The sequence below is a fragment of the Oreochromis niloticus genome, linkage group LG3, assembly GCF_001858045.2.
Source record: "Oreochromis niloticus isolate F11D_XX linkage group LG3, O_niloticus_UMD_NMBU, whole genome shotgun sequence".
Lineage (NCBI taxonomy): Eukaryota > Metazoa > Chordata > Actinopteri > Cichliformes > Cichlidae > Oreochromis > Oreochromis niloticus.
The window spans coordinates 67,064,465-67,080,979 of record NC_031967.2 but is presented as its reverse complement, the minus strand read 5'-3'; the positions used below and the strand labels follow the sequence as shown (position 1 = coordinate 67,080,979).

The following is a 16,515-nucleotide window of genomic DNA, read 5'->3' as shown; positions in this document are numbered from 1 at the left end:
TCATGTGTTGGATCAGTCTGTGTTGTGGTTCTACTGGTGTTACTGGTTCTGCTGGTGAGACGATGTGTTCACAGGAAACCTGAAGGTGAGACTCAGACTTCTAAATTTTAGTGTTTTTGTTAGTTGGTTTTTTTTCTTTTTCCTTTTCTTTTAAACAGCTTTCTTAGATTAAATGTTCTTTCAGAGTTTTAGTCATTTTTTTTTTCATTTAAAATTCTTTGCAGCTGAACACGAGGCAAACATGGGAAATCACATCAACACTGACATCACATACGTCCAAATATCACATCGCCAGCAGCCAGTCACACAAAACAAAGGTAAATTGTTGCTTTGGTTATTTTTCAGGAGCTGCTGGGAGCGTGAAAATCCTGCTAGAGGAGTTGTTCTGTTCCAGTCAGCGTTTAATCCAGTTACTTCTCACAGCTAATGTTGCCGAGTCATAATAACCTGGTTTAGGTCCCTGGATGAATGTTACTGTATATCTCAGTGTTGTTTGGTTCAAATACAGTTTAGCATCATTTTCTTTCAACCACCGTTGGCCTGGTGTTGCAGATTTAGCCACAGGTACACCTTCTATGGAGCCCACAGACCATCTTTCAGTGACACAATTAAGCAATAAATCAGGTTGGGCTCAGATGTGTGTGTGCTCTGTACAGTCTGTCTCTTTATGATTTTCAAAATGATAATAAATTGTTCTTTCCAATCCTGCTAACAACTGTGGCCTCTTTAAAATTCTGTTGTTAAAACCACAGCAGCTGCTTCCTGTTATTCCCATTAACTGTTGTCTGACACTGATGAAAACTCTCACTGCAGCATGTCATGCTCATGGTGCTGTTCATGTCGTGAGGACCTTTTCGGGTTGTAGGTTTGGTTTGTGGTAAAATGTGCCCGTCTGTATCAAAGGATGATCAAAAGATATCCACCTACTTTTACATAGAAACATCTTCCAACTCTGACGTCAAATCCTGTTTTGCAATAGTGAAGAAAAAAAAAGAAACTCCGAAAACCTGCTGTTATTTTAAAAAGTTATAATTTATCTCATACAGCTGCATAAACTGTAATGTGAAGTGTGGTCATGTAAAAGTACTGTTGTTGTTATAACTGCAGTAATTTCTCTGTGTTTTATTGTGGAGAAAGTGATCCACCTGCAGTCTGTTCAGCAGTGAGAACAGGAAGTGTCAGTTATGGACAATCAGACAGCAGACCGATACGACCGGATGTACAGCTGATCTCAATCTCCAGCTTTTGACAGAGCCGAGCTAACCACATCCTGACTAAAGCCAGTACATCAAAATGTCTTCTCGCTTGGAAAGGAAAATGTTTTCTTTCATGCAAAAGAGGAACTATTTCTATTTTACACCCAACTGTTCCAAACTACACTCGTATTAAGAACATTTGTTGGAAATATTGTTGTTTGAACTGTGTGTGTTTGTGTTCAGACTTTAAACCAGAGCCAGACGTCGTCTACTCTTCACTGAAGTAGTCCACCAGTCCAACCACTGACGTCCAGCTGCTGGTCTCAGCACCTCAGACCAGAGGACATCCGCACGTTGCAGAGATTTTTATGTCTTTTTTCTAGTTAAAATGACTCATGCTTCTGAGCTAAAAAAAATGCCTTTTAGTGCAAAATCAACAATATAAACTTTTTTCTATATATATATATTTTTGCCATATTTCTGTAGCATCAATAAAATTTCGGTGTCAGTTGTGTTTCTCACGTGGGTCTCTGGGTTTTTAAAATATGTCCTGTGGAAAATTTGATTTGTTGCTGTTTTGTTGTGGCTAACCGACACCCACCTGTCTTTAGTGCACAGCGAACATCAAACAGCAGCTGCAGACTAAAAATAGCAGGATCATGCAGTGGTTATAACAGCTTCAGTGCAGTAAACGTGTCTGTTTGATGCCAGAGAATTTTTCTCACCTTGAAACCAACCAGCAGCAGCTACATCCAAAAAACCCACAGCAGTTTTATTATTACAGAGCTGAAGGGTTTTGGCATCTGATAAACCTCAAACTCATGAATTGTGACAGCTGTGGAAAAGCATTTGACCACTTCCTGTCTTTGTACTGACATTTTCAAAATAGGCTCAATACCTTTGATTCAGCTGTATCATTTATAGCATTTGTATTTGTGAGGCAAGTGCACAGGAACAAGTGCAAGTGCAGTCTCCCCAGTGCTTCCTGCAGGATGCAGCATCTAACTAGCTGAAGAGGAGCAAGCTGCTTTACCAGGAAGGGAAAAGAGAGGGAGCCATCGTAACTACTTAATGGTTAAATGTGCTCGAGGGCATTTGACAAACTGAAAACTTTAAAATGACATGCAATGATGTATTACAACAGATGGTGTGATTTTCTTTTTAGCTTTCTGTTCTAATATAAATCAGTTTTCTAAAGTTTGTGTGGAAAATTATCCAATGTAATGCTTCCCTTTGACCCCATGGTGTCAGTATTGACTCACTGATAACACCAAAAAATCCAACCATGGCCTTGAACCTTGTTTGGTGGAGGCCATGAATGTCCATGCTATCTTAGCTGGGATAGTCTGGAGCCTGTCCCAGCAAGGCTGGTTACACCCTGGACAGGTCACCAATCTGCCAGTTATCAATAACTACCAGTACAGCGCGATGTTAGCACAATTCCACAACAGTCTAAGTGTAAGATTAAAGGTTTCCTACTTTTCATGCACACCGCTGCATCTTAGACTGAGGCTGGTGTTGGTGGAGCTGACTCTGTAAAACTGAAGTCTAACTTGAAGTAGAAATAAGAAAAAGTAGAAATTTGTAACTTTCCATCTCAGATGAAAGTGACAATATTGCTACCGTTGTATAGAAGAGTGTAACTGTGTCGCTAGATTTAAGGGTTAGCTAAGTCATGCTTAAAGTGGTAAAAGGTCCCTTTGGTATGGTAACATCATGGTAACTTATGATGAACACACATTAAGCGTAAAAATATGTATATACACAATTCAAGCTTTTCTCCAGAGTTGCTGGGTTTTTTGTTGTTTTTTGCAGCAACAGTGTTGAACAGATGAAATAATTTTTCCAATAAGGATAAAAACTGTTTACAAACTCTGGGCTTGACATTAAAAAAAGCAAAAACGAAACTTAAAATAGAAAAAATGCAGATATTGGTCAATACACTGAGGTAATATATACACAATAGTAGTGTAAATTATGATAACACTGATGATGTTGAATTTTATTATTATATTGATGTTCTTTGAATAGCCTTATTAGCTCTTTCTGTCAACAATAACTTTGATTGGTTATGCTGTGTTTTCATTGATTTTCTGAGAAAGAAAAGTGAACCATGTCAAATGGTCACTTTTATGTCAGAGCACACACAGAGGCTAAAGCTGAAGGCTGATCATCACTGTCAGTAGCTGTTGTCTGAAACTGGGCTTTTATGTTTGATCATCACCTGCGACAAAGTAAACCTGGTCATGTTGGACTAGCTCCATAGCACACCCCTCAGATCAGTCACTGTAAAAACATGATAATGTGCACATGTAATAAATAATTTAATACTATTTGAAGGAATTGATGGTTCAGTTCCACCATCAGTGATAACCACCGTGCTGCCCCACAGAGAGTATCGGAGAGTGAAACACTTATCTGTTTGTTTATTTCTTTAATTAAGCACACATATTTGCCATATTTGCTCATCCACCAGGGGGCGCTGAAGCTCACTCAATAGCCTTACTTTTCACAACCTTTACTATGTTTTTGCTTATTTTCTTCATTTCCAATATGTCTGTGAAGGTTCTCAGTCATCCAGGTCATCGTAGTCTAAGGAGCTTGGAAAGAAAAGCGTCTGGACTTCTTTAAGTTGCTCCAAGACGTTTGTCTTGGGGAGACACTCCCACAGAGCTTAAATCTGGGACTCTCCACCATTTGACCTTAGAACTGAAGAAGTTTTTCAGATGAGAGGTGAAACGTCTTCAAGCAACTTAAAGAAGTCCAGACGCTTTTCTTTCCAAGCTCCTTAGATTCAATTTTCAGTATTTAGTTCAAGGTTTTTACTGTTTGACTATAAACTGTTTTTCACTCAGTGCCAGCTCAGAGAAACAGACTGACCTGGTCCCTCCTGGTCACACTTTGCTCCTCCTCTCTTCTCTCCTGCTGAGTTTTACCACATTTGTTTTGCTGCCTTTTACTGATCGTGCTGACATGTTTCAGTGGAAGAAGAATAAAGAGGAAAAGAATAAAATCTTCACATAATCAGAGTAGCTGCTGATTAATTTTCACTCAACCATTTAGTCCTTGATGAAGGTAGTTTTACAGCAGGACATTTGACATGATATGAAACGACACACCCAGATTTCAGCTGTCCCAACAACAAACACTGACTGGTGAACCCATCTGACCACAATATAACAAAAGCAGGCCTTTATGAAATGTGACACTCTTTATGTGACTCACTTCACCACAAACACAAAACTGTTTTTAGAGATTCCTTCAGATCCTTTTAGAGGAAATGTCAATGCTGAGAATCATTGGAAACAGAGACCGAAATGTTAGTGAATTAAGGTCAAAATGGGACTTTTCATGTATTATAACTAGTTTTGAGCAGCCAGCTACCTCACATGATGATATGAGTCTTCATAATTTTCCCAAAATGCACTTTTTCAAGTTTTCACCTATGAATTATCAGACATAAGATCACACAGGGTGTGTTTCTGTTTGTCTTTGTCGTAGATATTAAATTAGTAAAATTTCTTTAAACATGATATATCCCATCATGCACTTGGAGTTGATTTGGTTTCAGCTCAAATTCCATTTTCAGCCCTGAAACGTTTATGTGGCTTTATCATGCACGTTCCGTTATGAGGAATCAAAATGCTGAAAAAATCAGGACACAGATTTAAACCTCTCAGCTGTGTATAAATTTGGGCTACTTTAAGTATGTTTATGGTATTTGTCAAATAAAGAGCATCAAATCCTGTCACTTGAGAAGTCGAGGAATTTGGTTGTATTAGTGATGCTATGAAGTCAAACAGGTCTAAGGTGTGTCATATAAAACAGCTGACGGGGAAATACGGGTTAGATTGCTGTGTGTAGCTGTTTAGTGCGGCCAGAGACCAAACCAAGGTCACTGTCCTCAAAGATTTTCTTTTCTTTTTCTTTCCTATTTTTCTATTTGCTCTCAGTGGATACTTTTTCCATCCTGATGATGAGAAGAATGTTTGAAGATTTCAGAGATCCTTCAGAACAACAGTAAGTGTTTAAAATTACGTCTTTCAGTCTTTTAGCTAATCTGGCAGGATAACTGAAGTCTGTGAGCTTCAGTGGATTAACAGATTGTTAATGTTAATCCATCTGAATCTGGATTAAAGCTTCACTTTACTGGTTACAGATGAATGTCATGTGGAGTTAGTGTGAAGCATTTGATTTACTGTTGGCTGGTTTTTACTCAGGTACTCACAGAGGTGGGAAGTAATGAAGTACATACACTATACATATTTATATGTACATGTACTTTGTCACTATGTTGTATTTGTGTAGTTTTTTTTTCTGACAACCTTTCACTTTTACTTCCTACATTTTTAAACAAATATCTTTACTTTCTAGTTCTTACATTTTCAGAACAGGCTCATTATTTCACATCACTGCAACCCTTTAAACATCGAATCTATTTAAGCGTAAACAGTAACACATGAAAGGCAATCTGCAGAATGTATTTGTAGACAGGGATGTGACTATGACGCACGCTGGGGGTTAAACTGAAAGAGTTAATAAAGAAAGCTGATAATCACTGTCATGATCTGACCTTTATGAAATGTGACACTCTTCATGTGACTCACTTCACCACAACCACAAAACTGTTTTCATAGATTGCTTCAGATCTTTTTAGAGGAAATGTCAGCATTCAGAATAATTGGAAACAGAGACCAAACTGTTAATGAAATTAAGCTAAAATTGGCACTTTCATGTATTAAAACTAGTTTTGAGCATCCAGCTATCACACATGGTCATATGAGTCTTTAAAAGTTAAAATCCATCATTCTTGGACTTGGAGTTATTAAAAATAGTTTAATTTCAGTTTTTAACTGAAAAATATTTGTAGTATTTGTAGTACAAAAAAACAGCTGCTTTGTAATGAGACTTTGTACAGATGAAGATATAAGAGGAAAAAGTTGTTACTTTCTGCTGCTCTGCTTTCACAAGGGGTCAGGGAACCTTCGACATAAGTCTTTTCTATGTTGTGTATGTTTAGTATTAAAAAATGAACCTGGTTTACTTTTATCATTATTATTATTAATTTATGATTATAGCATTCATACACAATTTCTACTGCTATTAGACCAAGTTCATCTAAATCCACGGACAGAGTTGAGGGGAAAGTCAGCACATTACTCCTGTGTTTGAAAAACAAATTCACTTCCTGTCAAATCTCTGCTACTTTAGGTATGTTTGTGGTATTTGCTTGTCAAATCTACAGGCTCTGAGCCAATCACTTAAGAAGTCAGGGAATGTGGTTGCTAAGGTGATGCTATGAAGTCAAACTGGTCTAAGGTGTGTCATAGAAAACAGCTGACAGGGAGGTATGGGTTTGATTGTTGTTTGTGGCTTTGTAGTGCAGCCACTGACCAAACCAAGGTCACTATCATTGTTTGTTCACTTTTTTCTTTATTTCTTCTATTTGCTCTCAGTGGATAATATTTCCATTTCCATACTGATGATCAGAAGAGTGTTTGAGGGTTTCAGAGATTTCTCACAACAACAGTAAGTGTTTAAAATTACATTTGAGAGGTCATCTAGCAGGTCGACTGAAGTCTGTGAGCTTCAGATTCATTAACAGATTGTTAATGAATCTGTAAGTCCAGCTGAACCAGGATTAAATCTTCACTTTACTGGTTACAGATGAATGTCATGTGGAAAACACGTAAAGCATTTAGTGGTTAAGCTTTTACTCAATTACTTTCAGAGGTAGAAAGTGCAAATATTTTGTTCCTGTACTTTGAATTTTCAGGTATCTGTACTTTACTTGAGCATTCATTTTTCAACAACTTTTTACTTCTACTCCTTACATTTTGAAACAAATATCTGTACTCCTGATACTTTCAGAAGAGACTCATTATTTCAAAAAGTTTGTCTCACAGTGTCTTGTAGCTAAAGGTCGAGCTGCTGTATTTCACAGGGAGAGAAAAGACAGAGCTAGCTTCACTCAGAGATGGAGAAGATAACAAAGAGGACGGGAGAGGAAGAAGAGAGCTTAGATTTAAAGGTAAGGACTGTTTGGTGTGATTTGATAAACTGGAAATTTTTACCCTACATGTAAGTCCCTGTGTTTTTAAACCAGATATTGAGTCTGTACATTTGACAAATAGTTAAAGGTTGCATCAGCTCTGGCCCTGGCAGCTACTAAAGTAGCGAAGGTGTGCTTGGATTGCTTGCCATCTGTGACAACCTACCCTAAGACCAGAACCTGCTGCTGCACCTTTGCTCTGTAGCCAGACCACAAACCAAACCCCACCATGAAATTATTGGGAAATCTGATTCTTTTTCCACAAACTGAGCAACTAATGGGGTGCCCTAGCTGTTCACTAGGTTTGTCACCTGGAGGCGGTTTCCAAGAGTAGGTGTCGTTTCATGGCAAAGAGAAATAAACAAATAATTTTCTGTATATTCAGTGACATTAATACCACAAAACATCATCCTTTAAATTGTATTTGCATTACTGTAAAAGTGAGCTTACAGCTATTCCCTTTAAGGGTCATCACATCTGCCTCCATCTCACCCTTTCTCTCTGCATGTCTTATACAAAAAAGTGTATAAATGATTACAACTGCTATTGTCATCATAATATCAACAAAAGTAAATAATTAAATACATACATAAATAACTTAGACTGTCTTGTATGTAAGTCTTCCACCACCCAATTTTCTCCAGCTGTGTAATCAATTTCTATTTAGTGTCTTTTCAGTCACATTGATCATTGTGCACTGAGAAAATCAAACGTGACATAGAGGCACAGAGGACACAGGAAAAATGTCTTCAAAATTTTTTTTTATTTTACTCCCCCTCCCCCCAAAAAAACAAACAAACAAAAAAAACAAAAACAAAAAGCATTCAGAAAGACAAAGTAGTGGGCCGAAAGAGGTAAACTAAATATAACTCTACTTGAAAAGTAATTTCCAGAAATGTAACTAAACAAAGTAGATGCAACTTCACTCAAACACTGACCTAAATACAAAGAGACAGCAGGGTAACCTTTATAGTGGTTTGCCCACACAATGAACAAAACAAAACAAAAACAAACTCCAATACAGAACAAGCACAAAAAAACACAACTAAACCTAAAAAAGAAGAAAAATAAAAACACTTGATGACAAGCACTTGATTGGTGCTGCTGAGCAGGCATTGTGGTTTCAAAGTCATCAGCACTTGGCCACGCCTTTTGCTCAGACAGGAAGCAGCCACCTCCCCAAACCAGGTAACAAAGAAAGAGAAACATAAACCACACAATGCTATTATGGTTGCCCTTCATAATGTCACTGTTAGATTTAAGTACAGACATTACTGAATTATATTACTGAAATAACTGCAAACCACACTAATGGTCATCACATATGTTAATTATAGTACAGTGTTCCAAAGTTTCTTAGTAACTTTTAATTACCAGGAAACTTAAAGTTGCTAAGGTGGGTCAGCAGGAAATCTCCAGTTTACTTTTTAAAGCAGCAGGCAAACTTATAGACCTGGAGATGTTAGTGCTACTATATCACTGTGTGCTAAGTACATGTTGTGGAGACAGGCAGAAATATGCTGCTCTGTTTCAAATGCCCAATAAGAGGCCATCCACCCATCCATCCATCTAGTCTCTTCTGCTTATTCTTTTCAGAATCTCCATTAGTGGGGATATTAATGCAGTAATGTTACTTAATTACTCACTGGAGAAACTAATTTGTTCCACTATTTGTAAGATAGGTGTTACTCTGTCATGTGACCTGAAACGCATTTTCATATAATTACCAATTAAAATAAAGATGGGGCTACAGTCCCACACAATAACACAAATCCCAATCCTTAAATTATAAAAAAGTGACCCACAAAGCAAAGGATTAACACGGTTTGCCTTCAAGGTAAATGTTGTGCCTCAGCGCTACACCCAATGTGTTAAAGTAAGTCCAACTTGTAGGAAACTCTATTTTCTCCTCCTGTCATGTTTCATGTTCGTTACAGAGAAACGGTGTTTGTCCACAAATCCATTACGTACGTTCAAATACAGCTGCAGCAGTATGCTAGCAACCAAAATAATTACTGGGAGAATTTTGTAATCCTGTAGGAAAATTGTTACTAGGGAATTTTTCCCTAGCAACAGGTGATTGCCACGGGGTCGCTGAACAGCCAGTGTGACTCCCACTGTAGCAGCCATTTCCCCCGTTACTGCCATCAACCTGCAGGAGCTCCTCACAACTTATGGGGATTTTTGCCTCATGATCCGTGGTTAGCTGGTCGTTAGTGGCCCACTGTGTAACTTGGGTCTTAGCGCTTGTACTGTTTATTGGGTCGTACCTGAGTCATGTGACTTAAAATGACGTAAGTCACATGACTTCATCACCTGGAGAACCCACCTTTCCGTGTTAGCTTGGAAGCTAAATACGGAAATGGCTCCTCGAACATTTGCTCCGCTTTGCTCCATTTCACTGTTGGTCGGTGTCTTCGTGTTTGTCTCAGCAGGTGAGATTTAACTTTTGGAAACTAAAAGAAATCCCCACAGAGATAAACAGAAGGAATGATGGTTTGTAAGCGTGTTTATTTTTCTGTGCGAAATCACGTTCAGCTTTAGAAAGTGAAAGAAGCCCGAGTTCACAATCCAAGATGGCGGCAGTGCTCGTAAACATTAGTGAAAGTTTAAAATTTGTAATGCTAATGTTAAGTCTGCGGTGGAAGCAGCCCCTGAGCTAACTACTGTTAATTAGCAGTTGTCGGAAAAGAAGGGAGAACACAATTTGTTTTGCTCCCGAGCTAAGGCGGAGTCCCCACCCATTAACACCCCATGATAGTTTGTCGCCCTGTGGCATAGTCTGTTATTCTGCTAGTTATTCATCCTTAACTATCAATGGTAGCAAAACCACCCAACAGTTTAAGTACAACGTTGCAGTCCCAAAAAGTTTTCAGTGGGAGAAACGTTTCGTCACTCATCCAAGTGACTTCTTCAGTCTCAGCTGACTGCAGGTTTCCCCAAATCTTATAAACAGTACATTTGTGCAATAACTGAAACCAGCCCACTGAAGGAACAATGGGCTGTAAGATCAGTTTAATAAAAAAATTATAATACAAATTGTCACAGCCACTAATCATTAAGAATTAACCAATGGCCATGAGTACCATTCACAGAGAGTTGGGGAATGGCTGCAATCACAGCATTGTAAGATGGTGACAGTTGTACCCTTAGGCCCCCTCCTCGATTCAGAGATGGTCTTTCCCTTTTCACGTAAATGGCCTCCTTGACTCCGCGCTCAAACCAGCGTTCCTCCCTGTCCAGGATGTGTACATCCTCATCGTTGAAAGAGTGTCCACTGGCCTGTAGGTGTAAATGGGATTATATCACAAGTCAGCACTGAGAATCTGTTTCACACTCACAATCTACAGTATGTTTTGTAGATAGGGATGTGCTTATTAAGAAAAATTAAGCAAGTTAACAAGTTAACTTGAGCTGAAAGTCAGTTTTTAGTGTTATAAGGTTTTAATCGTCATGGAAACCAGGTGAAAACAACTCCGTTTTCTCTGATTACTTTCTTTACCATAAGCTCTCCGTATGACGCTGATTATCTGCTGAAGGAATATTAATTAATGTTTACCTCAACAATATCCTTAAAAGAGCCAAACAGTAGCAATAATAATAATGCTTTTTATTGTATTATTCTTTATAGAATTGTATCATCTGTTCTTCTGACAATGTCTGTGATTGGAGTGAGTTATGGTTAAAGTCAAACTTTATATAGCGCATTAAAAACAACTGTTGGCCAAGGTGCTGTACAATTAAGATATTCATAAGAAATAAAAACAGCAGAAGACATAATAAAAGTTAAGAAAAAGAATGATAAAATTAGAAGATTTGATTAAGAAAATAAAAGTCTTACAAACTCATTCTGATTTTAAAGCCAAGGAAAAAAAAAAAACTGGTTTCAGCAGGGTTTTGAAAGTGTCCAATGTTGGGGAGGTCCTGATGTGAAGGGACAGTTTGTGCCACAATTTAAGAGTAGTAACAGCAAAGGCCTGGTCAAAATAAATAATAAAATCTTAAAATTAATAAAAGACTAGCTCGTCGACAGTGGTCATAGTTCTACGTTACGAAAAAAAAGAGTAAAGCATGTGAACCAGAAATGTTTTTTGAGCACACACTGAGGCTGAAGCAGAAAGGGTTAACAAAGGAAGCTGATAATCACTGTCATGGTACTGATTGTCTCTGACTAGAGTTTTAGGCTTGACGAAGAAACCCTGACTGTGTTGAAGTGGCTTTATAGTAAACCTCTCAGATTAAACACTGTAAAAACATTATGTTACTTTAACCTATTAAATAGTTGTTCTGAATCCAAAACTTTATTGATCCCAAAGGAAATTATGCCATGTAAGCATTGCTATTGCAGATAACATTGCACAGTGCAAAAAGGCAGTTTTGATAATAGAACATTATTCAGTCAACGTTAGTTTACTTTTCAAGTAAGAGTAGAACAATTAGATTCAATGTAATTTGCATGTTTCTTAGTCTCAACTAAAATGTATTTATTGCAGGAGAACTTAAGACAAACTGAAACTTTAAAGAACAAACTTGTTTAGTTGATCAGGTTTTGTTCTTTCTTGAATAAATAGACATAGCACGCAGGAATTTGTACACACATGGGTATAGAATAGGTTTAAATTGAGAGGCTGCATCTTACTGAAAAATGGAAGATATACATAAAAAACAAAACAATGCAGGCAAAGCAGAGATATTTCCTGCTGATTTACATTTATGTAAATTTTCAAAATTGTTCACCATCAGGGAAACAGATCAGTAGGTTAATGAATGAGTGCACTGGCTTGCTTCTTAAGTTGTGAGGGGCACAAGGCATTTTTAAAATTAACCTCAGTGTTGACATTCTGATTTTGTTGGGAAAAAAAAAGAGAAATTTAAAAAAAAATCCTAACAGCAGTTTCCTGAAAAACGCTTAAAAACAGAGCACGACTTTCTGCTCAGCAGGTTGTGGCATCACCTCCACATAGCATTGCAGCAAATCATAGTGGCATCTGTAGGTGCCACTCTAGGTAGCAGCTACAGCTACTGCTGTGACCTGTACCTCTGCCTAATGCAGCATGAGGTTGGGTGGAGTCTGTGTTAACGTCACACAGACTCCACTGAGAAGAATAAGTTTAAAGAGGAGTTTACAGTCCAGCAGATGTGGTGCATCCACTGTTCAGGGACTGTCTTTCTGCATTATAACAGAGTCAGTGTACAAAGTATGTGGTACAACCGGTCTGTGGGTCGTTGTTGCTTGTGTTGTTGTTGGTTCGTCAGCCAGCCACAGAGAAGAGAGCAGATCTACGATAAAAAGAGCTGAAATGAAATCAAGTGTGAAGAATAATGTGTCTCTGCAGTCACAGATTATTGTGTCATCCAGTTACAGTAATGCAAAGTCAAGACTTTGGAGGACTGTACAGGAGGGCATCTGGGTGAAAACCCGTCTCTTCCTGCTGTCCAAACAAAAATGTTTAAGCAGACAAACGCATAAATGAGGGTTTATGTGTGTGTCAGTGTGATGTGTTGTAGTGTCAGGAGTCAGTATACAGCTACAAAGCTTTTTGTTCAGTGTATACAAACAGCTGTAGCTCCATAAAGGCAGCATGCAGAGACTCACAGTGTCTTATAATGAGAGGCTGCTTTCTCTCACACATTATGTTCACTTATTATCAGGACATGTTTCTGTTCTGTGAAGCTGCAGGAAATGTGGAGTCTTTCTGGAAAGATCTCATGCTTAAAGCATTTCTGAAAACTCCTGTGCACCAAACACTTATTACAGTTCAAAATTAGCTCCTTATTTATTGTAGGTAGGTAACAAAGTGAGACAGCCTGACTTTAGAACAGTGAAAAAAGAGGTTTGATACAAGTGACCTTCACTCTGATTTGCTGCTGTAGAAGTGAACAGTTATACCTTGTACTATGACCTTTAACCTCTCTGCTCTGCTTTGTTTTTTTTTTTCTTTTTGTCCTCTTTCAGATCAGAAAATCATTCCAGCTGAGTCTGGACAGAAAAACGTCACTCTGCCATGTCGAGCTCCAAATAACAACATTATCATAGTTATAGAGTGGAGCAGAGCTGACCTGGGAGAGAAATATGTGCTCCTGTTCCGGGATAAGCAGCTTAACCCAGATCAACAGCATCCATCATTTAAGAACCGGGTGGATCTGCGGGACAGACAGATGAAGGATGGAGACGCGTCTTTGATTCTGAAGGATGTGACGACTAATGATACTGGAACATATGAGTGTCGTGTCGTCCAGGGAGGAGCAAAGCGCAGGAAGAGAGCAATTTTAGATGACAAGCCTGTCAGCATCATCTACCTCAGAGTTGATCCTCCAGGTGAGTGAGTAGAGTTGAGTGTGTGTGTGATCAGAGGTGAAGCTGCTTCCTGGTTGTTGATGTTTGTTTCTAAAGATGTTGTTGATGAGACTTTGTAGAAAGCAGCTGGTCTGAGTGATGTGATCAGAGTGCAGTAGATAATGTCTGACAGCAGTTTGAAGAGGAAATGGATTCTGTTCTGTTCTTCACTCATCACCTACCTGACAGCTGACACCTCACACCTGTTTCTCACCTGCAGGTCAGACAGGAGGACATGGTGAGCCTGGATACAGCAGACATTTTGGAGTGATAGCAGCGTCAGGTTTTGTTTTAGTTCTTTTTGTTGCTGTTGTTTTGTTGATCAACAAACGATATAAACAACAGATTCAGGAATCACACTGTCCTCACTCTGAACCACAGATTCAAATGTCTAAGAACTCTAAACAGCTGAATTCTGAATCTCGTGCTGATGAACACAGAGACAAAAATGATCTGAAAACGGACAACGGTCTCCAACACTCCACAAGGAGTGATGTCACTCTGACAGCTGAGGATGAACTGCTTCACCATCCTCAGCAAACAGCAGGACAGCGTCCATAGATAGGAGACACAGAGGATGGATCTGTTGGACTGATTATTGGTCTGACTGTTTCTGCTGTGCTTCTTGTTGATGTTGTTGGTTTTTTGATCTACAGAAAACATAAACAACTTCATACCAGGCTCCTGTTGAACTTCAGCTTGTTTGAAATGTCAGCTTAACTGTGATTCTGGCGTTGTTGTTTTCAGTCTTCCAGGATAAGCAGCTTAACCCAGATCAACAGCATTAGTCTTGTCACAGAAAATGTGGAAAGACAGAAATCAATAACACTAAATATCTATCAGGTACATGTCAGACACATCCAGATTTTAGGTTGAATTTGCATTTTATATCTAATCAGTTAATATCTGTCTGATAGCATTCAGGATCAATTCATCACAAGTTACTTGTTTGACTCGTTTTTAAGTTTAAGTTCATTAAAATGAAACCAAAACATTTCGTTGTAGCTGCAGAGTCCGACATTTTCTCCCTTTGACCTGGAATGATTCAGGCAGTGGGAAGCATACGCTTTATTGAACTTTACCTTCCATGAAGGCGACTCTTCAGTCTGTTACTGTCTAATTGTTACTTCATATTAAATATTCCAGGAGGTTTTCACATATTGGTCCTTCGTTTCTTTTGTTTTTTTTAATGCTAATGGGTGTGGGTTGTTTGTTGTCTGTTTGTTTTTTATCAAACTGTGACTGTAAATAATTTTAATCAGAAGCTCTCTGACTACCTGAACATTGATGGAAATTTTATTGCACCTTGAATCAATCAAAAATAAATATAAACGTGTGTAAACTATGCTTGTTTCCACTTCATAATTACAGTCAGTTGTGCATGTATCTGTGATACTATTGACTCAATATAACATGCCCCTTTTTAGTGAGTTGTGCTGTTATGTTTTTCTTTCAAGCACCATGACCGTATATTATAATCTTCTTACCCATGTATTAAACAGGAACTCTAAGAGATAAACAAGCCTTCAAGGTTCAATATAAAAACCAGAGTTGAGAGGTTATTTGGATGGTAAATGGGCCAGATTATGCATTCAGTATTTAGTTGGGTGTTAAATGTATCAGTCAATACACTTAAACTTACACCATTCTCCCTATCCTGGTATTCTAAAAAGTACTTAGTGGAAATATTAAACAATATTAAACAACCTAACTAATAGGGTTGCCAACTCCCATAAAAAAGATAGGGAACCACCCTCCGCCTCATGATGCTTAATCAACGTAATTGACTTTAATTTAATGCATGTGTTAAAAAAAAATGCACAGAAATCAATTATTTTTCTACAATAATTAAATAGATTCAACATCTTTCTTCAACAGAATTGCAGACTGCACAGATGGTACCTTCCCAAAGGAAAAAGTACTATATCTTACTAGGGGGTATATTAGTCTTAATATTTACTATATACAATAATGGATTTCTAAACATTTTACATCAGATGAAAATTTTGGTTGTAAGATTCAGATCATTATTTATTAAAAGCTAGATATTTAAATTAGAATAAGAAAGAAAACAGTTATCAGCTTTGTTCCCCCTGTTGAGGATAAGTGATGGCTTAATATACATCAGAGTTAAAGAGACTATAATTTGGGATTGTGTGCAATATTACTTTGGCGGTTAATGGATGTGTTGTGGAAAATCTTAAATAAAACTGCAACTACCAGGTGAGTGTGTCTTTTGAAGTGAGGTTTATTAAAGAAAAGGGAAAAGAAAAGCACTACGGTGGAGAAAACAGATCAAACACCAAACAGTTTTCTGAGGATGGACACGGCCCATATAACTCTTTTATAACTTCTCAAACAAAGAACATTTCACAACTCTTTACATGTGGGCCATCTCACAGAGGCCTATACCTATACCTTCAGTCCCATCCTTAAAACCTCCTCCCTCACAGAGGGAATTACATATGACCTTGTTTTCTGCTTGTCCTGCTTGATAAGCAGGAGTCTCACTATCTGTTTAATGTCTCTCATTACAATGGCCTCACTGTGTGTCTCGTAGTGCACATGCATACAATTAAGTGAGAAAGTGACATTACTATCCCTACTGTGATATGATTAAAATATGTGATTAATACATGAGAAAAGAAATCTGCTTTCACGGGTGTAATAATACAAATAGACATTTCTGGAATGGGAACAAAGAACTGGGGTGCAGGGAAAGATAACAGATAACAGCTAACCCGCATGCCCAGGACAGTAAGCACGATGTACTGAGGGTGAGGTGCAGACAAATCTCTGCGTGATCCCTACCAAGATAAAAAGGATTGGAGAGACCGGCGTTGCCTCCACAACCCCTCTCGCTGTTAATGTTAATAATTTTACACAGTGTTCTAAATGATGAACAATGGTCTACAGTCAATCTTGTGTAT

General features: G+C 38.1%; 2 protein-coding genes across 3 annotated transcripts in view; both read left to right on the top strand.

Moving 5' to 3' along the window:
- The window catches only part of LOC100689895 (uncharacterized), a 125,577-nt gene extending 110,646 nt beyond the window's left edge, over positions 1-14,931 (top strand). The window contains exons 1-3 of one of the 2 annotated variants that reach the window (XM_005464436.4): positions 9,309-9,683; positions 13,205-13,567; positions 13,806-14,931. In XM_005464436.4, coding sequence (XP_005464493.1) covers positions 9,611-9,683; positions 13,205-13,567; positions 13,806-14,146 — 777 coding nt within the window. In that variant the 5' untranslated portion in view covers positions 9,309-9,610 and the 3' untranslated portion in view covers positions 14,147-14,931. Of the gene's footprint in view, positions 1-9,308; positions 9,684-13,204; positions 13,568-13,805 lie in introns of those variants that run through there. The other variant, XM_019354764.2, reaches the window with a different exon arrangement.
- LOC109199417 (programmed cell death 1 ligand 1) overlaps positions 1-16,515 on the top strand; it is a 198,748-nt gene that overhangs the window by 73,886 nt on the left and 108,347 nt on the right. The window lies entirely within an intron of this gene.